The sequence below is a fragment of the Crinia signifera genome, chromosome 1 (genome assembly GCF_055691185.1).
Source record: "Crinia signifera chromosome 1, ASM5569118v1, whole genome shotgun sequence".
NCBI classification, from domain to species: Eukaryota; Metazoa; Chordata; class Amphibia; order Anura; family Myobatrachidae; genus Crinia; species Crinia signifera.
The window spans coordinates 354,786,623-354,814,249 of record NC_139217.1 but is presented as its reverse complement, the minus strand read 5'-3'; the positions used below and the strand labels follow the sequence as shown (position 1 = coordinate 354,814,249).

General features: G+C 42.3%; 1 protein-coding gene and 1 pseudogene across 3 annotated transcripts in view; both read left to right on the top strand.

Annotated features, from left to right (window-relative positions):
- DDX51 (DEAD-box helicase 51) overlaps positions 1-27,627 on the top strand; it is a 92,676-nt gene that overhangs the window by 12,219 nt on the left and 52,830 nt on the right. The window contains exon 15 of one of the 2 annotated variants that reach the window (XM_083148624.1): positions 2,893-2,934. In XM_083148624.1, coding sequence (XP_083004750.1) covers positions 2,893-2,919 — 27 coding nt within the window. In that variant the 3' untranslated portion in view covers positions 2,920-2,934. Of the gene's footprint in view, positions 1-2,892; positions 3,170-27,627 lie in introns of those variants that run through there. The other variant, XM_083148615.1, reaches the window with a different exon arrangement.
- Positions 11,903-26,192, top strand: LOC146008843 (glutathione S-transferase theta-1-like; annotated as a pseudogene). Its single transcript, XR_014444579.1, has 5 exons — positions 11,903-12,021; positions 17,638-17,725; positions 18,384-18,534; positions 21,891-22,067; positions 24,916-26,192. The product of XR_014444579.1 is annotated as a glutathione S-transferase theta-1-like (transcript).

Sequence of the window (27,627 nt, the reverse complement as noted above, 5' to 3'; positions counted from 1 at the left end):
GAGTTGAGAATAGAATAGTGTGGCGAGCCACCGCGCCCGAAGCGTGGCGAGCGGACGCGTATACCTTCACAGGTATACGCGTCCCCTCGCGGGGCTCGCTGCGCTCGCCACGCTTCGGGCTCGGTGGCTCGCTGCGCTCGCCACACTATTCTATTCTCAACTACACGCCGACGTGGATAGTAGGGGAATGAAAAGGTCGGAGGACGCGCACCGCCGCCCCTCGCGGGCTCGCTGCGCTCGCCACGCTTCGGGTTGGTGTCTATCGTGGGGTGGGGTGTACGCCGTCAAATTTGGGGGGGTTGGGAATATTTTACATTGAATCCAATGTAAAATCGGGTCCCAGGGACCCGATTTACATTTCATTCAATGAAAAAATCGGGTCGAAAATCGGTCGGTCGCGTCGATCACATCGCATGCGACCAAATCGCATGCGATGTGATCGACCCGATTTTTCCGACACGACCACCCCGATGTAAATCGGTGTGGCCGTGCTAGGAAACAAGTACCAAAAACTGTAATAAAGTAATATAATAAGACAAAAAAATATGAATTAAACGGAGAGGAATATACCACCTATAAATGACTGGCGACCTGGCAACAACCTGCCTAATAGCCAGAGACCACCACCATCTTGGCCCCGTTTTTCTGCCACCTCGCCCTCTGCAGTCTGCGGCTACCAGCTGCCACATCTGCTGTCCCTACAGTGCCAGCACTTTACCTCTAACCATAAGGACAGATTGTCATTTCAATCACTGCAGTTGTGGGTTGTGCAACTGTACACAACCCTCAACTGCAGGACAGGCATTTTGGATATCCACCAATTATTGGAAATTATCAATGTTCAGACAGATTACGGGGACGATGCCAGATACATTGTGAGGTATCTCATCAATTTCCTGCTACTCGAGGTATATTCCTCTCCATTTTATTCAGACTTTTCATCTTCTAATATTTTCATATTGTATTATTATCTGCAATTTTAAGTGTGATAGTATTCATTCATATTGTGGGATCAGTTGGTCTATTAAATTGTGATTTTACACTCACCTAGTTTATGTCTCTTATACTTTGACTGAAATTATCCACTTTTTTTTTTTATTTTTTTATTCACCTGCCTGCGCAGCTTGTTACAAAAAACCTTTTCCTCCAGATTTCTCACCCTCAACACGCAACTATTGTGTTCAAGCCGCTGTGTACAAGTGAATGTTCTATCCATGATTGCTACAGCCAAACCCTTACAATAGGCGTTTCATTTTATTTGATCACTTATTAACATTATTTAGCCAATTACTAGCCTCTAGCGCCACAAGTTCATTCCACTTTTTTTCTTCAACTAGAGTTTGAAAAATGACCATTAGGAGCTGATTGGGTTTATGGTACTTTTGTATTATCTGGGCGCCCGATTTTATCATTGCATGCCACTACTTAAGGCATGCCATGCGATTTTTCATTGTAAAGACCAGATTTTTAATTGTATAGTCACCCATGGGTGATTTCATACCCCCACTATCCAACTATGCATGGAGTTGATTTTATATAGTGTGGCGAGCGGACGTGGATTACTTTACATGTATTCTGCGGGGCGCGCTGCGCGTGCCACGCTTCGGGCTCGCTGCGCTCGCCACACTATAGAATCTACTCCATGCATAATTGGATAGTGGGGGTATGAAATCACCCATGGGTGACTATACAATTAAAAATTGGGTCTTTACAATGAAGCATTGCATCGCATGAATTGTACGCCACTATATTGCATGCGATGCGATACAATGAAAAAAACCGGGCCCCCAGATATTACACAAGTACCGGGTTTATCACTCTCCATTTTATTTATTTTCAATTTATTTTTTTAAGGCTTCGTACATCTCGCTCCTATCGTTTCATAGATTTTTGCAGTGTGCTGCTCATGGTTCAAGAAGTTCCTTGCAGCTTGATCTTAACCCCTTCCCGACATTTGACGTATATATACGTCATGGCCGGGATGTACTTCCCGACACATGACGTATATATACGTCATGACTTAAAAGTGCCACCGCGTCTACAGACGCGGTGACAGAGGGACGATGTCTGCTGTCCCTGACAGCAGACATCCTCCCTCATTGCCCAGGGGGGGCAGGGTTGCCCCCCGTCTTGGGCGATCGCTGCGATTGGCTGTCCAAAAGTGAACAGCCAAAACCAGCGTTAAACTGCGTGTAGTGTAAAATTTAGACGCTGCTGCCCCCTAGTGTCCAAAAAAATTAAAGGAGGTTAAAATAATGATTTTTTAATAAAGTATAGATATGGTCTTTGTTAGTTATTAACTATTTTGAGTGGTATGATTATTTGTCTCACAAGCAGAAAATGTAACATTTTGCAAATAGCAAAATGTTCCATTTTTTTACGACATTTTGGTATTTTTCACAAAAAAAAAAAAAAATTGTATCGACCAAAATTTACCACTAATTTAAAGTACAATGTGTCACGGGAAAACAATCTCAAAATCACTGGGATAAGTAAAAGCAAAAAAAAGTTATCCCCACTAAAGTGATACATGTCAGATTTGAAAAAAAGGCCTCTGTCAGGAAGGCAAAAACATGCTGCGGCGGGAAGGGGTTAAACTAGTTATAGTCCATCAAAATTATGAAACAATATAACCTTAATGTCCGTACCTGAACAGAGCAACGCTTGACTTGCTCTGTCGGATGACATTTACTGGCCCCTAGGGCAGAGAACACTTGAATCCCCCTATAGACACAATGAGCAGCATTCGCCTTATATAGGATGTCTTACAGGCTCTTGAGACTTTTACAAATGAAGTGTTTTATGGATTTTCTATCCTATAAAGCAATTTGTGTCTTGTTTACAGCTATTGTACATAATACTTATTACTCTTCTGTCTTTTTCCTTTCACAGAATGAACATGCTCAGAAGCGTTGCTGAAACTTAATTACCATTGTCAGTGACTAGAAACAATTTGGTTCCATTCTTGGGAACTTACAATTACCACCATTGGTCCATATGGACCATCATTGTCTGCAGTGCAGTGTGAGATCTGGTTCTATACGTGACCGTTGCCTGTGTTGATCAGCATTCAGACTCATCAGATGGATGAACAGCTTTGTATAAGCAATATACTCTTTAGTGAGAGCTTAAAAGTTTATTTTCTAATTAAACCTCAATAGAAACGGTACAGGAGCGTCTAGCAATTTTTTGACTGTACAGAATTGCTTTTATTTTTTGTATTTATGGTAATATGATATTAGTTGAATCATTGTATGATTCGCTATTTGAATCGTTATTTGTTTGGTCAATAAATTGTTGTCATAATAATCTATAAGGGAAAATAGAACACAAGGCTTTATTGTACTTTTATAGAAGACATCCATTGAACACTAAATACAAGCAGAGTATATTTCATTTAACAGTTTTTGCCAAAGAAGTCTTAAGTTTCAAAAACATTGCAGAGCATACCTTTTACCATTTGCTTCCATAGAAAATCTTGCCTTTTTTTTCTTGGTTGGATATCACTGCAACTTAGTCCTAATTGGGTTATGCAATCACTTTAATTTGCTGCCTTCTTTATTTTCATAATAGAAGGCATATAGCCACCACAAGCTAATGTCATACGTATGCTCATTATAGAGTGTTGTTCACACAATACCTATCATTATACTAATGCGTAGTTAACAGGATATCCCAGTCTACATTTCCCATTATCGAAGCAGTGTAGAGGCAAAGTCATTTACAGAGGATTGAGGCTGGAACAAAAAGCATCAGTCAAAACTGTCAATATGATGCAACTTTATTTGTTGTGTAAAATTAAATGTCATTGACGTTTTTCTATGTGATTAATTGAATATATTTAATGACCTATTCTGCTGCTGCCTGAATAACAGTCGCTAAGCTATTACTCACCTTGAGTCTACTTCAGACTTGATCGCAGGGCAAATTTGTTCTCAAAATGGGCAAAACCGTGTGCACTGCAGGTGGGGCAAATGCAATGTGTAGAGAGAGTTAGATTTGGGCTAGATTACACTGAAATCTAAATTTCAAACTTTATGTTAAAATAAAGTAGCCAGTATTTACCCTGCACAGAAACAAAATAACTTACCCAAAAGCCCTGTACACAGGGTGACGAGGGAGCCAGTGCTGAGCGACATGCTTAAGCACGGATCAGCACACATCACTACACAGCTGCGTTGTGTGCTGAGTGATTTGTGCAGAGCACCGTTTAAATCCTATAGACAGTGCTTGCACATTCTATCCCTGCGGTTGATGGTGACACACGTGATCTAGTCTGTTCGCTTAGAAACTAGCCCCAAATCGCCCCGTGTGTACGGGCCTTAACTTTTACAGTCCAGAGGATCATATCATGGGTGTTATACATTATTGACCCATCTTGATCATCGGAGACTGCTGATTGGAACATCCTGTGGGTGGACTGGCGCTTCCAGTGGATGAAAGAATTGCGCCCACTGATGGATGGGCACCTTAACTAATGTCGATATCAGTGTTAATCTATTGATATTTTTACAATGTCAACAAGTTGCCTGTTGCCATTACAAATGTCCATATAATTACAACCCTACTAATGCAGCATTGGTAGCAGGGCGGGCCCTGGAGTCAGCACATGAGCAGGCTTTTCGGAGCATTATATGCTGAGAAATATGCAAGTATAATGTGCTGACCCTATTAAGTGGCAAGTTTTGTTTACTAGTATATTTTCTGAGAAAAGTCTGGAATAGAAAAGTCTGGCCGTACGCGTTAGAGTGATCCTGCCAACACCGATATTAGCGGCAGGGGGGGGTGCGAAATCTGCACGTGCGTATACACTTGCCGATGCCGCACACGAGGGAGGCAACCTCTGTGGCGAAATGACATGCTGCAGCATGACAGTCGTTGACTATGTCCTCCCTCGTCCGAACATGGTTAGGCGAGGGGGTGTGCATCGTTAATGATGCACCGCATACACACTGGATGATATTGATCACAATATCATTCAGAAAGCCCTTTCTGAAAGATATTGTGAGCAACATCATCTAGTGTGTATGGGCCTTTACTAACCACTGGCTGGCACTCTTCTGTCCAATGCCAGGTGCTAGAGCAGCTGTCCTCTGCTCACTTCTCATCAAAAGTTTAGTGTTGGACAGGAACTTTTTACCTGTTATCAGCTGATATAAATCTCCGCTATCTGTGAGTGAGGAAACCAACTGACATCCCTTTTGTGGGGGTTATCTTTCTGATTAGTGGTTCGGACAATTGTCTGCTTTAAAATGCTGTTCCTGATTATACAGTATATTGAGAAAAAGTAACCACATTCGTCCTCTATTGGACACACATGGACTGATTATCTATTACAATAATAATTGCAGAAGTCAACTAGGTATCTATAGATTTTTAATAAAATTGAAATTCAATTAGAATAAGTTATTAAGCAAAATCTAAAGTGACAATAGAAACTAGTGTGTACAAGTGAACTGAAATTCTGTTACCTGTAAGAAATGTTGGTATGGTTTTTTTTTTACCCTTCACACACCTACTTTATCTTAATCGTAATATCACAATACATTTACAGTACATTAAATCATATCTGTGGTTAACTGGTGACTTAAATTGCATCCTCTTTCTGGCTACGGAATTAATGCTGGCTTTTATATAATGGTGCTGGTTGAATCCTATTAGCTGTGATTAATTTGCAGGTGCGACTGATCTCAAAACTGGACGCACTTTTACGACGGATAGAATTCCCACAAAAGTGCTCACTGCCCCATAGGGTAGCAAGCTATTTCAAAGCGAGTTTGGACTCAAATCAGGGTTGCTGGTATTTAAACGCCATTGGAACTGAATCTAGCTGCTATAATTTGTTGCACGTATATCCTATAAAAAACATAGTGATTCACAAATGCACCTATTTTATAGTTTATAGACAGAAACTATTATATGATTACAGCCTTGTTTTACACAAAATAGTGGGGATCCTACTGCACAGATAATACATACTAAAGTTCTGCAATTTTAGTCAGCTATTTATACTGCAGGGGGTTAGTGGTGTTTTACAAAAGTATCCTACAGTATGTTTCCATTTACACGCATACTAATATAAATGTAACTACAATGACAATTATTCAATAGAATTCCACTATGGTTATTTACATAGGGAACAATAAGGGACAATTATTAGGATTCAAAAATCTGCAATGCTAATGTTGTGCACTTATAGTATTCATTAACCTTTTGGGTGGTACGCCTTCGCTCCCCTGCTGCTTCCCCAGCTGCCATTCATAGCAGTGACGAAGGCGGCAGGTTCGGGGGGACGCTCAGAAGTTCAGGCGCCCGAATCCTCCCGAGCTGCCGTGAACATCCCCGAGCCTGCCACCTGTGGTCACTGCTGTGAATGTGACTAGCGGCTGGGGCCACGGCAGGGGAGCTCTGTCGTACAAACGCCAGAAGTGAGGGGCGGGGGCCCCACGTATGTGGTGGGTTTTTCGGGGCAGGACAAACTTGCCCTGGAAGGTTTATCCTGCCCCAGCAAAACCCACCACTCAAGGGGTTAAATTACAATGCTGTCTAGAGCATTAGAAAGCAGTCTTGCTGCCCATAATTAAATTGCATCCCTAAGCATGGGCATTGGGAGTTTACGAGACTGTGTTTGTGACACTTATATTTTCAGGCCCCAAAATTGCTTTCAATTCCGCATGAAAGGGTCAAGACTTTAATTGGTGACTATGGGGGATATGCAGTCCCTCGCTGCTATTTCCAATGGGGGAAATAGAGGCTGGTGCCAATTCAATGCTGTCTTTCCTGACAGCATTGAACAGGCATGTTGGCAGAACGGCCACGCCACCTTTTGGGCATTCAGCAGGCGGAACATTGAATCCCACCTGCCGATATGTGGTCGAGCGGGCCGAGCAAAGATGTGTATTTTTTTTTTTTTTTTGCATCAGTAGCCAGTTGGTCACAGCCCTTTGTCTTAAGGTGTCCATACACCTTTTGTTTACAATTTGAACTAGATCACATCGCATACGTTTTACAATGCAATGAGATGCAATCTAGTACAAGAAGTATGTGCAGCACATAATTTTCGAGCTGTGCAATGAGATGTGTGCGGGAGCGTGCATCTCATCACACCCAGCAATTGTACCGTGTACCTTTATGCTATTTATGTGTGTGTTTAATAAAATAGGAGGACAGGTTAAAATACAATGCTTAATATTTTTTTTCCAGGACATACAGTATAAACATGTTTCAAAAATAATTCTGCTTCAGCAGAATGTGCCCACTACTTGCGTAAATCACTTGATATGGAAGGTCTAAGAAATATGGCAGGACAAAGTATCAAAGCAAATTATTTTAGGAGTAAGAGACACAGATAGTGCTTTCTTTATTCTTGAAATTGCTACAGATTCCAGAGTATTTAGCCTTGAGAAAAACTGATCGTATGGAGACGGAGGAAATAAGATAATATGGTAACTGTGTGGGAATAATGAATTCCTAAATCTGTCTCTACTCACCATGGTAGATATATTTAAGCAATGTGTTGCCAATTTAAACTTATCTCTCCTCCGTTTTAAAGCTTAAAAATACATCTGAGTACACCAAGCTGTTCTGACACACAGAAAAAGGAATTTCACACAAAATAAAAATAAAATTGTAGGGGAGAATTCAGCAAATTCTAAAATATGTCTACATTTAAGTAGTACTAAAATGAAAAAAAATTATAATTACGCCATTGCATGTATAACACTATACAGAAGCGCCGGGAACACTTGCGCCGCCAAGAGCAAATGTAGAAAGATTCATCTTTTGCCATGAAACCCCTGGCAATGAGTAATTAGAAGCCATACTGTGGGGCATCATTTGTGAGCGGCATTTTTGTGTGGGACATAAAATGGTGTGAGGCATAATATGTAATAGGCATTATGGTGTGGCATACAGTGAAATCAGCATTACGCTGTGTGGCATATTGTGTAATTGCATTATGGTGTGTTGCATGTAAAATGGGCATAACAGTGTGTGGCTTAAAGTGAAAAAAGCATTACCGAATGTGGCATAATGTGAAATGGACATTACGATGAAGCAATCTCCTGAACCATTTTTCCTTAATTTTATTTTAAATCACCACTGCTGTGACTTCAATATGCCTATCAATATGTCAACTATGCCTATCAATATGTCAACAATGCTATCATATAGAAGCACGCCGCAGTCCCCATACAGGGCAAGGCGACATCAAGGTTGAGCTATTTAAGGAACTATTTTTGTTTTTGACGCAGCTATGCCAGCTAGGGGGCAATTAAAAGGAATTAATAGAGGATGATTATAAGGTATTGTAGCATTAGCATAACCTGCCCTCAGAGCTATTCATTTCACTGTACCAATAACTTCTTTACGGTCAGAGCAGTTAAACTATGGAACTCTCTTCCTGGAGAAGTGGTGTCGGCAGACACAATAAATATGTTTAAAATAAGGTTGGACAAACATTTATTGGTTAAAAACATCCAAGGGTACATATAAGAATCTTAGGGGGTTATTCTAGTTCACTCGCAAAGGCACAATCACTCTCTTATAGACAAAACCATGTGCACTGCAGGTGGGGCTGATGTAACATGTGCAGAGAGAGTTAGATTTGGGTGGGGTTTGTACTTCAAACTGATATCTATATTGCAGTGTAAAAATAAAGCAGCCAGTATTTACCCTGCACAGAAACAAAATAACTCACCCAAATGTAACTCTCTCTGCATCTGTTACATCAGCCCCACCTGCAGTGCACATGGTTTTGTCCATAAGAGAGTGATTGTGCCTTTGCGAGTGAACTAGAATAACCCCCCCCCCCCCCCCCTAATCTGTCTTTTAAAATATCAGAATATACTATATAACAAGGGATAAGTTATTAAAACCTAGGTTGAACTCGATGTACGCAAGTCTTTATTCAGCCTTATGTAACCTACTGTATGTTACATAACCTATGTTGTATAGCCTATGTAACTATGTAACCATTTAGAAATGTTAGAGAGATTTGGCAAGTTGGTTTTTCAAATTTAACTACAAAAAAAAAAAAAATAATAATCTTGAATTGATATACCTTAATTGTGTGTGTTCTCTTCTGTTAAGTCTTACTAAACATGACACAGTACTGCAGAACTGCAGGAAACATACTTAATATACAGTCATACACCAACTGTATATGACCCATGTCGACCTTTCCCCATGTCAACCTAGTGGTGTTGACCAACATGCTGTAGACCAAACGATCCCAACCCATGCAAAAGGGGATTTGCACAAAGGGGGTAATGTTAGTTATACTGTATACACATGATTTACTGCATATCAGTTTCTGGACATCCCAACCATGCCTGCACCCTTAGGGCTATTTCACATGCTTCGGCTCCTGCCGGGCGGCGAATCCCCGCACAGCCAAGAAGCCGTGCCGCACTGAGAAGTTTACAATGGAGGGGATGGGGATAGCCACAGCCCGGCAGCCGTCCTTTCCAGTGGTGGGATCCGGCTGCAACTGGGCGGCCAGGCCGTGGATGTTCCGTCTGAATGGACACAATCGTGTCCATTATTAACTACTGTGTGCGGCATGGCTTTTGGCTGTGCGGGGTTTCGCCGCCCGGCTGGAGACGGAGCATGCGAAATTTCCCTTAGGCAGGGATGTACTTTGGTATTCTGGCTGCCGACATCCTATCCGCGGAGATGTAAACTCCATCCCATTGGGGGCTGTGGCCAGTAGAGAACCATGTTGTATTTATTGGTCGCAGAATATTGCAAGATTAATTCCATTACTCAACTCAAACTTATAAAGTTACCTGAGGTGTACTATTTAATAATTGCAAGACCTGCCTCAAGTCTAGCCATATTCTTAGTTGTTGTACATATACAACAGTGAGAGTTTCAATCACTAGTTGTGGAGGCCTACACTAATGCACAGACAGGCTGTAACACACAAACCTAATCAGCTTTACAGGTAAGTGGCAGTTCTGCTACATCTTCTTTTCTTTTCTCTACTGTCAATGAAAATAACTTCAATTGCTGCAATGTTCAGGGGTGTATGCAGCAGGTCTGGTTGAGCATTTTTCGCCTGCAGGCCTCTAGAGTGCGATCTGAAATGTGTGAAATCTCAGTGGATTGTGCTCTAAAACAGGAGTTTGAGCCCCTTAGCCAGATCTTTAGCCAGGTTTAGCCTCTTTGCACAGGTAAACATGGTACGAACGGGCGTGCACACATGGCATGCACTGATTATATACGCATGAAATATTGAATTGCTCTGGTGTGTACCCACAAAACTATTGATTTCCCCATGTAGGGGCTTTATTAGGGCTCACCATTGACAGTTAACCATCAATAGTATTGCCATTGATGGCAGAGTTCTGATGGTCCTGTGTTATTGATGACATAGAGACCTGGCAATATTCTTTTTCCTTCATGAGAATTGTGCTTGGCTCTGCTCTGGACACACCCCCCCCAAAATACCTCTGCCTCGTTCCCTGAATTAGGGGCAGATTTATTAAGCTTGGAGAAGAGATAAACTGGAGATAAAGCGGAGAAAAGGTAAAAGGAAATAACGCACCAGCCAATCAACTCCCAACTGTCTTTTTCAAGCACAGTTGATTGGCTGTGCTTTATCTCCTTTTACCTTTTCTCCGCTTTATCTCCAGTTTATCTCTTCTCCAAGCTTAATAAATCTGCCCCTTAGTCATAAGGGGCAGATTTGCCGCCAGCTGTATCAATTTATGTTTATCAATGGTGTAACCTGCCATTGATGTAAACCATTGAGGGGATCATCCTTAGCGACCACGCGGTAAATAATGTATTGTCAGGGCATATTGGGTAGCTGCAGTGCAGTATGTTATTTTGCAAACATAATAGTTATATTGTACACTGTAATTATGTCCAAACGGGCGGAGTGGGAAGTAACAGTGGCCCTGAAAAATGTGGATGGCACCAAATCAAATGTATGCGGAACCAACACCAAAATAGGCGAGATTACTACATCACTACACCTGTGTGGAAGCTGTTGGATTCATTATACTTGCCAATCTAGTGACCAGTCCTTAAGTTGCTGTGACAATGTTCATATTTTGTAACTCACAATGCTATATTTCAATGGGGCAGGCATATCTATGCAATGGGTGGTGAGTGACATTGCTTATTTCCAATATGTGCAAATGCAATTACTAAAACAAAACAAAAACCCTAAAATGACACAAGCGCCTAAAAGCATCATAAATAACCATTATTTCCTTTCAATTTACCTATTGTGAATATTTCTTATTTATGATGGACTAGTAAATCAACAACAAATTCTTAAATCCTGTCACTGTTTCCTGAGTTATGACTGGCAAGACAATAGTTACATATCAGTATGTATCACACTATGGTAATATTGAGACACTAGTCTCTCCCATGACTTGAATCTGTAGGTGTGTACCCATCTTATCTGCCCAATTTTTCTGGTGAAACCAAAAATCTGGAGCATATGAGAATTGGACATTTGCTCCCAAACGCTGGAAAACAGACAGTTGTTATTCAGACTACTTGGTTAAAGCCGTTTGATTTAACAAATGTATCCGAACAATCATATTTATCTGTTTTCCAGCATTGGGGAGCAAATGGTTGATTGTCATTTGCTCTGATATATTGCCAGATTTTTGTTCCCACCTGACAGATTGGAAAGATAAATAAATCTTTCTATGTGTATCCAGCTTAATACACTAGTCCTGCACTGTGAGCAGATAATGGAGCACAGAGTTCAAGCTGTAGTATAATTTTTCCTCACCTGGAAGCCCTTGAAGTTGACTATGGTGCTTTATCTGGGCCAGAGGTAAGTGGGCGGTGTGCATTGGGGAGGGGTGATGAGTGTGGGTTAGAGAGCCTGCACCTATATGTGTTGGCCACGGAAGACTGATCTTCATAGATCACAATGGGAGAGTTAACGCTGTACCTGGACCTGGTGTCCCATCCCTCCCTCCCGCTCCGTCTACATCTTCGCTAAGGCTAACACCATCCCGTTCCTCTATAAAGACTTGCAGATTTACAAAGGTCAGTTGTGGGAGATCTGAGCCTGGGCCCGGGGCATCTGCTTGCTAGAGACCATGATAATAATAATAATAATAATAGATTTAATTAAAGTAGTACAAGTCCATCCATGCAAACTAGTAGGGTGTGCTGGGACTTGTAGTTTCAACGAGGCACAGATTATGAGACTCATGCATTTTGTCAGCAGGGTGTCAGGGTAATCAGACCGGTTGGTCTAGTAGCTTTCAGCTGACCAGCAGAACCGGTGCCTGGGAATAAACTTTACTTATACTGTGTTTGTTCTGCATTAAATAAACATCTTCCTTACCACGTTGAAGTCTCTGCTATTATGGGATGTTCCCGCTACAGCTCATAAAGGGCTGTCTGCCTGTAGTACATTTTAAGTTACCAATCTTTTAAGACTTAACTGAAGCGTCAATCTTGTGTTTTTTTTTTCAAAAAAACAAACCAACAAGCACATGTAAAATAAATGGACAGGTCCATCTATTATTGATCCCATTTTCAATGCCATCTTATTGGCCAGGATCGCATTATAATATGCAGTACCTTCAGCGGCATGTATAATTGGGTACCCACAGGGACAGTGGCTCTGGAATGAGCCCATCCCTGTGATGTGCTCTGCTGGCAGCCAGGGGGAGCTGCTCATGCACAGTCAGGCAGAACGACTTCAGGGAGAGAGCACGGGGGAAACCTCTGCCTGGCCAACAATGCCGTGTGTAGCCTATGGGCTACCGTCCTTTTCAGATGGCGGTAGCTGTGGTGGTAAATCAGGCATTTTTAAGGAAATAGCCGCAAATGTGTAATGGCAAGTGGGCCCCTAAGATTTTTAGGGGCCAATTATCCCCCCAAAAATGCCCATTTCCCATTTTTCAAGGGTTATCTTCAAATATATGCTATTACCTGGATGCATGTAGGTGAGACCGAAGCAGATATCTCTGTGACCTGCTGCGATCCCTCCATTCCCATTGGCGACCATATCCTCTATAGGTTTTTTATGAGGGATGTGATGTTGCCAGATTTATCAAGTTCTGGGCACTCATTGGTACATTGGCCCGGTACTGTACATTTGCATATTTAATGCAATCCTGGATGCTAATATCAGGTGCAGATCGCATTCAATATGCAAATAATGATAAATGGGCCCCTAATAAATGTTGCTTAACATTTGTCTTGTGTTTGTTTTTTGTTCTATTGCACTCCAGGCTGCAATTCTGTGAGATTGTCTGTGCATCTCTGGTCATCAGCGACCAGAGATGGTCGCTGATGAAAATAAACCTCTGCCGGGGGGAGCCACAGAGGTAATCAAGCTCCTGCGACCAGCAATTATAATGGGGCTGAAAACGGGAGCACACACCTCAGGGCACACTCCCATCACTGGCAATATGGTCGCCAGCGACCATATTACCAGCGATTATAGCCCATCGCTGCCGTGTGTACACAGCTATAGTGCAGAAATTAAAGCTGCTAAAGTGCGGCAGCTCTGTGTCATGGGGATTTGTGCGTTCGCTAAGGGTGGCACAGAAACGTATTGGACCACTGATTTGACATATGCACCAGACTTTAGAGGTTTTGGGTGTCTTCAGGGAAAAATATTTCTGCTGCCCTTTATACAGTGTTAAAACTGACAGTGCCCGGCAGTTCTCCTCCCTGGAGGCTTGCATGTCTTTTCTAAGATTTATTCTGCTTTTAATCTTGCAGACATAAAATCCTCTATTTATATGTATTCCGGCTTTGGTATATTTCTCAGGCACTAATTATTTTGCTGCTCTTTGTACAGTTATCATATCTGCTGAAGCATGGCAGCTATGTGTCCTGAGGATATGTGTGCTCGGTATATGTTGCTGTTTTATGAGTTGGAGATTTTTGCCAATATTACAGCAACTGTTTCTATGTGGTGCATACAAAGATGTTGTTACTCTGAATTTTAATAATTCATTACGAGTAGTAACAGAGTGGTTTCAATCTATCGTTATACCTTCACAACATATTTTCTTTGAAATCTTTTGTACTCTTCCAACTAGTTCTTAGTTCTCCGGTCAGTGCTTGTATTTACCGGAGGGTCCCGTAATTATATCAGTTTTAATTACTATTCGTAATTCTGAGTTTACAGGTATGCACCTCCCAAAATGCCCACATCTACTATCACTACCTGCATACATCAGAGACACCATGGACATCCTAACCAGATTACAGGACATTACAGTACAACCAGGAACATGGGTAGCTACATATGACATAGAGGGGGAAATTTACTAAAGGAAATTTGTAAAAAAGTAGGTGTATTTGTATCCAGAAATACACATATTTTTGACATTTACTATCCCGAAAATACGGCTATTCGTATTTATGTGCTATCAATACGAATACGAATTGCCGTATTTTCGGGATAGTAAATGTCAAAAATAAGCGTATTTCTGGATACAAATACACCTATTTTTTACAAATTCCCTTTAGTAAATTTCCCCCAGAGAGTCTGTACAACAGTATTGATCACAAAAAAAAAGGAATTAAGGCAATCAACTATTTCTTAACGATGGGAAAACACCAAGACTTGAATGCTTTCTTATTAAAATTATTGGAATTTATTTTGACAACAAATTATTTTCTGTGCAACGACAAGTACTACCTCCAGGTGAAGGTTTAATTATAACATTTTCCCACTTCGAGATTTGCTGTAGGGCAAGCCTTTCCCCCTGGGTGAGGTTATCGTGTGTTTTTAAAAGGGGTATTCTGGTTGTAAAGTTCATCCAATTCCTTAGATACCATGTCCAAAAACACCTTTACGGGAGGACAGATTTTATAATCTGGAAAAAAGGTTCATTTGTTTTTCATTTTTGTTGCATCATGTGGGCATGGGTTTTGTTCAGTGTCCTCTTGCTCTGATTCAAATTCTTCCAAAATCCTTACCATAGCCAGATCTTCATTGAGGATATTGGGGGTCGTCGGATTGGAATATTGTTACTGAAATTTGGATTGGTTACTTAAGATTTTTTGGTACTTGTGGATTATCACGGCTGCCATCTCATGCCATCGCATGCCAAATGTAGTGGCATGCGATGGCATGCGATTTGATACGATTTTTGCTGTTTTTAGGCATTTTTTTCAAAAATCGCATGCAATCGCATCGCATGCGATTTTTAACAGAAAAGCATCCAAAAGTATTGAAATTAGTATGAAACATGTTCAATGGCCCCCAAATGGCATTTTTGAGGCTGTACCACCCCGAAGCGTGGCGAGTGCAGCGAGCCCGCGAGGGGCGGCGGTACGCGTCCTACGACCTTTTCATACCCCCACTATCCACGTCGGCGTGGAGTTGAGAATAGAAAGTGTGGCGAGCGGACGCAGACACCTGTGAAGCCCACGAGGGGACGCGGATACCTGTGAAGGTATCCGCGTCCCCTCGCGGGGCTCGCCACGCTTCGGGCTCGGTGGCTCGCTGCGCTCGCCACACTTTTTATTCTCAACTCCACGCCGACGTGGATAGTGGGGGTATGAAAAGGTCGTAGGACGCGTACCGCCAGCCCTTGCGGGCTCGCTGCGCTCGCCACGCTTCGGGTTCGCGTTGATAGTGGGGGTGGTACAGCCTCAAAAATGCCATTTGGGGGCCATTGAACATGTTTCATACTAATTTCAATACATTTGGATGCTTTTCTGTTAAAAATCGCATGTGATCGCATGCGATCAAATCGCATGCGATGTGATGCGATTTTTTCATGTACGATGGCCATCGTGGGAGCCGTGGTACTCCACAAGTACCGATTTTTTTTTTTCAGCAGGATCTTACGGGTGAAGAGATGTAGATCTTTTTCACACTCAAATCTATCGAGTTGTGCTACAGGGGAGAAGGATAATCCTTTGGAGAGTAATGAGGTTTGATCGTCCGTGAGTATTATGTCCGATAGGTTTGCTTTATTTTCATTTTATCATCCTCTACCTCTTGTATCTTATTTTTTCCCTGAAGCCTTCTCTCCACTATCTGTTTTCTCTCTTTCTTCTTTCTGCCCTTCCCCTGTCTGGTCTTATATGGTCTATGTTTGGTCGGACTCCTTTCGTGCCTGAATCTAAAAAATTCCATCCTCACCCTGGATTGAACATACTTAGAGGTCCCTCGCCTTCTGATGAATCCACATCTGATGTGGTGTAATTCATTGTATGGTCCTCCCTATGTTTTTGATTATATGATTTCCATCTGTAAACGGTGTTTTGGGAAAAATCTGTTTTATCTCTGTAGAACTTCCTTCTTTTTCTTTCAATTATGATTTTTTTGAATTCTTCTAACTCCTTCTGATATTTCTTATATGTAGTTTGGAACTATTCCAGAGATTCTAATTTTTTAAGGCGTTCTCCCAGTCAATTGATTTCTTGTGAGCATTGGTTAAGGAGGATTTCATTGTATTTGATTAACATTTTTATAAGCTCTTTTGAACACTGGGTTAGAACATTCTCCCATTCCTTTTTGAGTTCTATGTTGGCCAATTCAAAGGTTGGAAATACTCTGGGTCTTAAGCCCCGTGGAGTGATGTTATTTTTAATGTAATTATCAAATGTGTTTCTGTTCCACCAGTTTTTTGTTTGCTTTATTTGGATTTGGTTTAAGGAGTAGAGGTTGTCCGACCAATCTTTATTGGATGAATCTTTTATATCCATGTCTCCACCGGACATGAGGTCCAGGCTGTTTTTTATTTTTTCTCGTCTATCGTCTAGACCTCCAGTGAGACTGAAAGTAGCCATTTTAATTTTATAGTAATTTTGTGAGCCAATATGCGGTTTTCTGTGCTAGAAGTAGAGGACTGAAAAGCCAATAAGTCCAATTAGTACTGAAAAAAAGGGGGAAATGGTGGAATTGGAGGTTCTTCTACAACAACATAACCAAATATACTAGTGCATATTTATTACAAGACATATATCGTGTCCCTATCAATAACACATTTGAACAGACTAGTAATCACACACACACACACACAGCACATGCATCTTTGTTTTAATGAAACTTTAGTGTCCAATGTATGTCAAATAGTTTATGTGGCATATATATTTCAAACGGTTTTAAATAAAACACAAATGAATAGGTATATTTTAACTTTGAATACTTTTTCTTTCCTAGTGTGCCAGCAAAAAAGACAATCCTTTTCTTTCTCTTTATTTCTTGAAAATTACTTGATAGTTTCCTTTCTGTGAAAAAGGTTGCACAAGGTACAGATACGACCCCATGCATCCAGCCTCAATACATCATGCAGCGCAAAATGCATCTTTATCGCAACACAATGGGAATAGAATGCACAAGGAGACTGAGTCGTGTCTATACGGAGCACAACAGAACTTGTATTGGAAAAAAAGCTGTCGCTGATAATTGTAGCCCTTTGTGTACAGATTCATTGGCACACGAAATACAAGTATCATGTATCCAATTAATCAGCGCATTATCCTTGTGCACATTGCATCACCGTTTCTAAAAAAAAAATTACACAGCGCTTAAAAAATATTGTCACATGACCTGGTGTCCCGAGAGGACTGTTTGGCCTGATTGTAGCAAAGATGTATGAGGACACATCTGTAGGTGCTTTTAAGACTAATCACTCCCCCCCCCCCCACCCTATTACTTGTATTTGTCTACTACAGGGGACCATTTAAGTGAAGATTACTTCAAGGTGAATCCACTACGGAAGGTTCCAGTGCTCAAGGATGGAGAGTTCACAATGTCCGAGAGGTGAAAACCAAAACAACCCCTACTAGACTTTAGAGTCAGACTAAGCTACATGGCATCATCTCTGGGTACAGAATTTAGGGAACATGCTTACCGTCAATTTAGGAATTACAGAATTAAAATAGAGAATTTTTAGTTGCACAATTACATTTTTAACAAAACTGTACTATACTGTGCCATTTATTTATATAATCCCAAAATATGATATAATATGTAATTAACCTTATGCTCAGGTGAGATTACATTGCTATATGGGGATATAATGCTTAAATTAAGGTCATACATATGCAGAACACAGTGTGTATGTTGATCTGTGATCATGAGATCCTACCCTAAAACTACAGTAAAATACATTTTAGAAGTTAGCTGACAGATGTAGGTAAGAATATTGGGGTAGATTTATTAAGCTCTGTGAAGTGATAAAGTGTCTGGTTTTTATCACCGGCCAATCAGCTCCTACCTGTCATTTTTCAAACCAAGCCTGTAACTTCACAGTTGGGAACAGATTGGCCGGTGATAAAAACGAGACACTTTATCACTTCATCGAGCTTAATAAATCTACCACATTGTTTTCAAATTGTTTCAGTGTATTTAAAACACTAATATGGTCTGAACATTTTAATAGCAATCAAATTGTTTCCCCTTACCTTCCTTTTACCAGCACTGCAATGCTGCTTTATATGGCAAACAAGTATAAGACCCCTGATCACTGGTATCCATCTGACATTAAAAAACGCGCCCGGGTTGATGAATATCTTGCTTGGCAGCACTTAAGTATACGCCCAGTCGTATCAAAGCTATTTTGGATAAAGGTGAGAATACACGTCATTGTCCCCTATACACTGAACATTTCTTGGATCAGAAACTCAAATGAAGCAATATTTTATGGATGAAGTCAATCAGATACATTTCCTTGGGCAAACAAGAAAATGGCCAGGTTTTAAATACTACAAAAATCCCATGCAAGCTTGCATGATGTATGCAATATCACATTAATATACTGCCTCAATATGTTGACCGTATATGCAGGAATTGGAAAAGTAAAATATGACTTATTGCTGCCTGTAAAAAGAAGCATCTCTTCACATTAGGGGAACATTTGTTTGTTTTATAGGTAATATTTGTATTAAAAAAAAAATAAAAAAATTATATTACCATGTTCAGAACGATAATGCACTAGATGTGCCTATGCCGTTTTATTTTTCTGGGAAACACATGAAGATTATGAGGGGTAATCACTTAGCGCCGATTTTTGACTAGGCAAAAATTTTAGTGCATTCAATGCTCGCTATGGCCACCCTTCTAGGTAAAGAGTACCAACGGTACTCTTTACCTAGCACGGCGCCCACGATTTTGATCGTGGTCATCGCAGGTAAAAAAATCGCGGGCATCGCATGCACTAAAAAATCGGGTGCGATGCGACCGACGCGATATTCGCGATTTCCCATAGGGAACAATGTTAAATGTGTCAATTGACCCGTTTTTCCTGTTCAATGCCTCAATTCTCCTGATTTTTCCATAGGAAACAATGTTAAATGGCCCACAGAGGCCAAATAGGCACCCTGAAGTGTGAAATGGCCCCCACAATTGTTAACGCCACCCCACGATCAACGTGGCGGTACACGTCCTACGACCTTTTCATACCCCCACTATCCACGTCGGCGTGGAGTTGAGAATAGAATAGTGTGGCGAGCGCAGCAAACCACCGAGCCCGAAGCGTGGCGAGCCCCGCGAGGGGACGCGGATACCTTCACAGGTAAACGCGTCCCTTCGCGGGCTTCACAGGTATCCGCGTACGCTCGCCACGCTTCGGGCTCGCTGTGCTCGCCACACTATTCTATTCTCAACTCCACGCCGACGTGGATAGTGGGGGTATGAAAAGGTCGTAGGATGCGTACCGCCGCCGCTCGCCACGCTTCGGGTTCACGTTGATCATGGGGTGGCGTTAACAATTGTGGGGGCCATTTCATACGCCATTTCACACGCTATTTAACATTGTTTCCTATGGAAAAATCGGGTCAATTGAGGCATTGAACAAGAAAATCGAGTCAATTGAGACATTTAACATTGTTCCCTATGGGAAATCGCGGGCATCGCGTCGGTCGCATCGCACCGATTTTTTAGTGCATTCAATGCTCGCTATGGCCGCCCTTCTTGTTAGGCAAAAAAATTCATCAATGGTGGAAAACACCTGGATGGTGAATTGGCCAAAAATCCACATTTCAGGTGAAATTGTGGCTGTTTTATCCACTTTTTTTGAGGCAATTTTACTCACCCTTTTCGCTCCCCTCAAAAAAAGTGAAAAGGCATGGGAAAAAGTGCCTTCAGTAGTGGCAAAAATGGCCACAATTGAATAGTCAGGCATCAAATTATTTTATTTAATAACGCCTGTATAACTTAACATCCCCCAGATGTTTCACTGTGTGAAATACAGACATCATTATATGCCTATATTCTGTGTGAAACATTTAGGGGACAATTGTGCTCTGATTTTTGCAATTCTTCACGGTTACTTTCCTGGTTTATGGCTTTGTGGTTTATATGCTGAAGCACTAACCATCACTTAATTTGAACTTTTCACCAAGGTAAATTAAATGTATGATTATATTGGATACCTGGTCAAATTATTTTTTTTCCTATGCAATGTATATGATTGAAGTCCAATACAAATATTGCTTACTTTTAGTTTCTGATACAATGACATTACAGACTGATGTATTTGTTTTACTTCCGTTTGGTCTTCATAGATCTTTTACCATGAAGAAGTACTTTGTCTAGTGTTTTTCATGTAAAGTGTGAAGCAGCACCACCACTAACCAGGACATTCCAATGTGTATTCATGTTCTGGGTCATGCTGTGGGTTTTAGGCAAACAAGTAGCATTTCTTTCATGATTTATAATTTATTTTATGTTTATTAGCTCACAAAGCCTAAATGAAGGGGGTTTCCATAGTAATTTATGCGTGTTTTAAAGACTGTATAAATTAAAATGATTCATTTTTGATCTTCACATTGGTCCCTCAGTGATATTTATTCACTACTAAGTTCAGCTCTAATGTATTTATAGTTTTTGTGAGATTGGCAATATCTCGCTTGTGTAGCTGCTGCACAACTAGCCTAGAACCCCTAATTGTGTTGGGAACATGGGGCCTTATTCTAGTTTACTCTTTCTGACAAAATCCTTCTTAGATGGACAAAACCATGTGCACTGCAGGTGGGGCAGATGTAACTTGTGCAGAGAGAATTAGACCCTCAGATCTGTAAAATGATTCAGCTTGAATTTGCATACTCTTGTCAGTACATGACTTTAAACATAATTTGTTACAACCCCTTATAAAGTGTGATTTGGTACCTGGAAAGCATGCTGACTGCCCATAGCTTACAATGAAGGTGCCCATACATGGTACAATTGCTGGGTGCGATGAGATGCGCACTCACATCCCATCGCACAGCTCAAAAAGTATGTGCTGCACATACTTTTTGTACTAGATTGCATTGCATCGCAAAATACAATACATACAATGGTTGTACCAGGTGCCGGACGGGGTCCCGACAGTTGGGATCCCGACGGGTATTCACCTGATGTCAGGATCCCGACTGTCAAAACACCGACAGCCGGGTTCCCGACAGCTAGTTTCCCTCGTGGGGGTCCACGACCCCCATAGAGGGAGAATAGAATAGGTGTCTCGCATAGCGAGCCACCCTGCCCGCAGCGTGGTGAGTGCAGCGAGCCCGCAAGGGCTTTGTTGCACTGGCCATGCTGTCTGAGTCCGGCCAGTCGGGATCCCGACGTTGAGATAATGACTGTCAGGATCCCGACTGTCGGACCCCTATACCACACCCAGTTGTACCATGTATGAGTACTTTTAGACAGAAAATAAACTTGGCAGTTGGACACACACACAATCGTTCACTTACACGGTAAGCCCAGTAAATTTCCTGATATTCCACATGGAAGGATCTGGGTCAGTAATTGTTCTGCTCAAGAACCTGTGTGCCATATGCCAAGCCTTTATTGATAACAGTACAGTATCCGGCCATGTTGCAGAAGGTATATTAATGTCAAATTATTTTATTTGTAAGATAATACTACCTGACAGGGGGACGAATATTATTGCACTTCGTAGTCCATTCAGTTTAATAATTTTTAATACATAATTTTTCTCCAGGCAATGACTCCTTATCTTCATGGTCATGAAGCCACATCTGACAAGCTGGATCCTGTGGTGGCAAAATTCAATAATACCTTGAAGAATATAGAAGAATATTTTTTACAGGACAAACCCTTTCTGGCCGGTGATGAGATCTCCATTGCTGACCTGGTGGCTATTGTGGAGATTATGCAGGTGAGAGAATTACTCCCTGAGGGCCAGATGTATCAAGCTTCTAAAAGTGATAAAATGGAGAGTGATAAACAACCAGCAAATCAGCTCTAACTGCCATGTCGCAGGCTGGGTTTGAAAAATTACAGGGGCTGATTGCAGTGGCGTAACTATAAAAACAGCACCCCCCACCCCCGCCGGAAATATATGCAGCGCCCCCCGGTAAAATAAAGCCCCCCCATGTAAAATAAAGCCAGTCCTTCCCCCAACCCTGCCTTACCCCGCTGGCGCTGCTTGCCACCACCGCCGCCGGGTGTGTGGCCGGGACCCATAGATCTACTTGCCTGCGGTCCCAGCTCTCCACCCCTTACAGCAGACACTTTTTGATGATGCTAGAGGAGCCTCCTTGCTCCTCTAGCATCCTCAAAAAGTGTCTGCTGTAAGGGGTGGATATTTTGTGAGAGCTATTTTTTTCCATTATCAGGAGCCAGCCAGTAGGAAAGCTGGGACCGCAGACAAGTAGATCTGTGGGTCCCGGCCACACGCCCGGCGGCAACGGAAAGCAGCAACAGCGGGTTAAGGCAGGGCTAGGGAAGCGCATCAATAGCCCTGCAGCGCAGACCCCCAGCGCCCACACTCACTCGGTGCCTCTGCGGGGTCTGCGGGGCTATTGTTGCGCTACTGGCTGAATGGCTGGTTGTTTATCACTCGCCACTTTATCACTTGTTGAAACTTAATACATCTGGCCGTTAGTATGGTTAGGTGTTTTGTATTGTACTAACCAAAGCTTTTGAGGAGCCTGTGGTCAGGTAATTGTTTCCATGGTCTATAAGTAGCAGAAAAAGACTAGTTTGGGTATACATGTTATAGCTCTGAGTGTCAAAATATAAAAGAATTTGGATGCCTTACAAAAAAGTTTATTATTGTTGTTGTTATTATTATTATTATTATTTATTATATAGCTCCACTGCACCTAACACATAGAAAAATGAGCCAAACAGGAAAACAGTGACTTACAGTACAAGACAATGTAGGACAAGTACCTGTACATGGTGCATCAGGGGACAGGACACTAAAACAATCCTCCTGGTGGCAGAACCTGATGGTTACGTACCATTGTAGGGAGTATGGAGTAGAAAAAAAGTCTAAGAGAGGGAAAAGCACAAGAGGGTACAGGGCCCTGCTTGTGAGAGCCTACAGTCTCTAGTGGATGGTAGGGCATGAAATACCACCTGTAGACATACGTTGGCTCAAAAAAAAGTGAAAAACCCCATGTCGACCTTCACCATGTTGACATAATGCTTGTGTCAACCTAATGTTCCTGTCGACTTTCATGTATGTCGACCTAATGCTTAGTGAGCCAGGAAGCAAAGTGACTGAGTAATTGAAGGAAACCAATGAGGGAAAGACGGGAAGGAAACTGGAAATACAAGTGGAGGCTGTTTGAGGGACACAGATCTAGAAGATTTGCAGAGATGCAGGTGAGAGTTCAGTGTTGGTAACCGTGTATGCTCAGTGGCAGTACATTTAGGGTCTAATTCAGACCTGATCGCAGCAGGCTGATTTAGCAGAGCCCTGTGATCAGCTGGCCACCGCCCAGATAGAGTGAAAACCCACCCTGTGCAATGCTGTGAATGGCTTGCGAAAATCTATTTGCAACTCACTCACATTAGATGATTTCTCAAGTGTGTGGAGTCTGTGCGTAACCCAGAACCTACTCTGCCTGTGCGATAGGAACAGGCTGATCGAGGCTGGAGCCAGGGCCGGTGCTAGGGTGTCCGGCGCCCTCCTGCAAACCATACATTTTGCGCCCTTTCACATTGCCATTGCAACAAGCTGCAGCCCGATTGTGAGAGTGTATGCAACATGCGATCCTATGGAGGATCTCGGGTGCATGTACATGTATGCATACACCATCTCAGTGCTGTGTCCGCAAAATGTTGCAGGCACTAAAGGTGCCCATACACGCTGCGAGAATCGCATACGTTATGGGCTAGATCACATTGCATCGCACGGCATGCATGCAATGTGTGTGCGATGCGATCCGAAAGCAGTACAAAAAGTATGTGCATCACTCGTGACTGAGGGGGAAAGAGAAGGATGAGATGGAAGAAGAGGGTAGGAGATAGAGGGGGCAGAGTGTTGAGGACTGGCAGCGGCACTGGCACAGCACACTGAGAAGAGGGAAGGAAGGGGAGGCGGCGCTGCTGCCTGTTCATCATTTGATTGACAGCTGACAGGCGCAGGGAGCAATGGGTAGGGGGCGGATCCGGACATGACATGTCATCCAGGCTTTCACAGACAGCGCTACATGCCTCAGCGCAAGTGTCCGTGAGGAAGAGGGGGAAGGTCGCAGGAGGAGGACAGTGTGTGCGCGGTGCAGGGAGCTGCTCAGCCTCTCCATACTGCCGCCCGCTGTCAGACAGGCGCTGCGGGCTGCGTGCAGGAGGCAGTGACAGTGAGGGCTGAGGCAGCTTTAGCAGAGCAGGGAAGGAGACAGCGCCTTTTCAGTATGGCGCCTCCCTGCTTTGCAGGAGCTGCTGAGTGGGTAGCGCCGGCCCTGGCTGGAGCTGACATCACACTCCCTCCCTGAAAACACCTTTTTTTCTAAATGTTGACTGTAAGACTGTAAGAAATGAGAGGATGTGAGTGTGGGCAAAAAAGCAGTGGGAATTTAGACAGGACTGTTAAATGTATAAAGGCAGAACTGAATTGATGCTATAACCTTATTGGATCAGCATCCTGACTGCATATGCCGATATTACAAGCAAACAAAGCAAAATACTGTTCACCTTTCTAAATTAAGTATGACGAATATTATCCCTTCATCTGGATCTCTGTATAAGTGTATACTGTACATCTCTGTTTGCAGCCAGTTGCAGTTGGAATTGATGTTTTTGAAGACAAACCAAAGTTGGCAGCCTGGAAGCACAGAGTGGAGGAGGCAGTTGGGGCAGAATTTTTCAGAGAAGCACATAAGCGTGTAATGCATGCCAAAGATATGCGGAATCAGCCCCTTCCCCCAGAACGCAAGGAGCGGTTAAAAGCCAAGCTATGCTATTACCTTCATCACTAGATTAGCCAAATGTGTCCGAATGTATTACAGTAGTAACCGACCTTTAGAAATAATCATAACTGTGGAAAGCCTGGCTATCGTGCATTGCTTCTAATATTTTATAATACATAATCAGTAGTAACCAAGTGTGCAGCTACCATAGGTGCAGGGGGAGCAGCTGCTATGGTGCCCAGAGCTGAGAGGAGCCATCTTCCCTGTCACAATTACATGTGGATATACATTTGTACCCTTTTGTATGTAAGTTCTCATGAGCAGGGCCCTCTCCCCTCATGTGCCCTTCCTTCTCTAACTTAATCCATCTCCATACTTCTTGCGATGTCATCTAAACCCTCGGTTTTATGCCACCATAATACTATTTCAGTACTGTCTGCTGATGCAGCTATGTTTATATAACCTGTATTTGTCCTAAACTGCCTTCAAACATTTTCTTGTTCTGCTTACTTGTGGCACTGTATAAATAAATAATAATATAGAGGGGACCTGACAAACATTGCCTTGGACACTACAATATATATGTGTGGGGGATAGGTTTAGGCACTTACAAGGGGAATTTTATGTATCTTGATGGTGGGGTTGGTCTTTTGACTGACATCATCCTGACTGCCAGGATATTGTATGTATCCTATAGCTTAGTCTAGGTTTTCTGATGTGAATTCCTGTTAATTGTCTGTTCAGAGCACAGGGTCAGGGTTCCCAATGCCGTTTAGTGACTGGGCAATAGGCTTGAGGTGTGGGGACTATGCTAGGGACCCTTGGAGTGTTGTACCCATATAATAATTCCGGTGTGTTGCCTGAAGAAAAACCTGCTATGACTTACCTTGAAATCTACGCCAGGAGGGACAATTAAACTGTCTTCAGGGACTCTGTGAGGATTTATTTTTAAAAAAACACAGAAAGCAATTACTTTTGAGACTTTACATATAGCTGCAGCTAAATCCTAATAACTTTAATGCAGTGGCGTAACTCCCGGAGGCAATGGAGACATTTGCCGCCGGGCGTTAGCCATCAGGGGGGCAAGTGACAGGAGAACCCCCCGCTCTGTACAGGTCTCCTGTCACTGCGGCCCCAATGCTCTCCCTACTGCAATACGAGTGCACTCACTCGGCATCCCATCACATGGTGGTGCCGCTGCTGCAGAGCTAGTGTGGACAGCTGAGCGACGGCTCAGCTGTCCAATGATGATTGATCCTGCAGCCTGCGGCACTCTGATTGGCTGCCCGGAGGAGGAAGGACGTGGATCCCTGTGTGCACAGAGCAAACTCAGCGATGGCACGCAGCGGCAGCGCTGAGTTTGCTCTGTGCACACACACAGGGATCCACGTCCTTCCTCCTCCGGGCAGTCAGTCAGGGTGCCGCAGGTTCAATTAACAGCTCTGCAGCAGGGAGACAGACACCTGACGTGATGCCGAGTGAGTGCTCCTGCTCTATGTTATCCACAGCCAGTCAGTAAAAGTAAGACTGGCTGTATTGTATGATATAATATAATATATATATATATCTATATATATATATATATATATATATATATATATATAGATATATTAATGTGTATATACAGTACATAAAAAAATGTTTTTGTTCGCATATATGGGGTAGCTACAAATACTGGGGGGGGGGGGCACCACTATCTATACTGCCTCCGGGCGCTACATCTGAACTTACGCCACTGCTTTAATGCATTAAAGGAAAGTTGAAAGGTTATCTTCATAGATAAAAGCTAATGGTTAAAGTGTACTGCTATACAATTGCTGGTTGTTTATTATTATTATTTTTTCTTTATGCAGTTGTTCCAGCGTAATAAAATTCCGTTATTGTGGTTTCAATATTTATTATTGGTTGATACTGTAATTATATTGATGTGATGTAACAAATAAATGTTTGGTGCAAAACTGTGAACATTCTGTCATCAGTCAGAGAAGATAGAAGAAGAAAAGTCGAGTTGCACCCTAAAATCTAACCTAATACTTACTCGTGGATGACAGGGGACATAGACAGATGGATGAACAGATGGGGACATGGGTGGACAGAGGGACAGACAGAGCACAGTGGTATAACAATGGCACTGCATCCCAAGCTCTGCCTTGGGGGAGCTGGCGCCATAGGTGCCGATTTATCGTTTTGCTGGTGGGTGCTCAAGCCAAAACTATAGGGGAGTGGCTTCATGGGGAAGAGGCGTGGCCACAAAATAATACCAATTTATATTACGCAGCACAGTTGTCTCCAATATTCAAATTATGGCAGCAGAGTTCCCCTTTTTACACATTGCAGCAGCAGAGTCCCCCTTTTTACACATTACAACACAATATAATGATATACACCATGAAATGTATTGAAAATAATCAATGCCACCAAAATTATTCAGTATTGCTCACATGACTATACTGTACATCACAATGGTTGATAAAGATATTTTTGTTCTATGGAATCTGGCTGTATAATATATAAATAATTTTACATCATTTTGTGCTCCACAATGCTGCCATCCATGCATGTGCCAGGGTGTGGCCT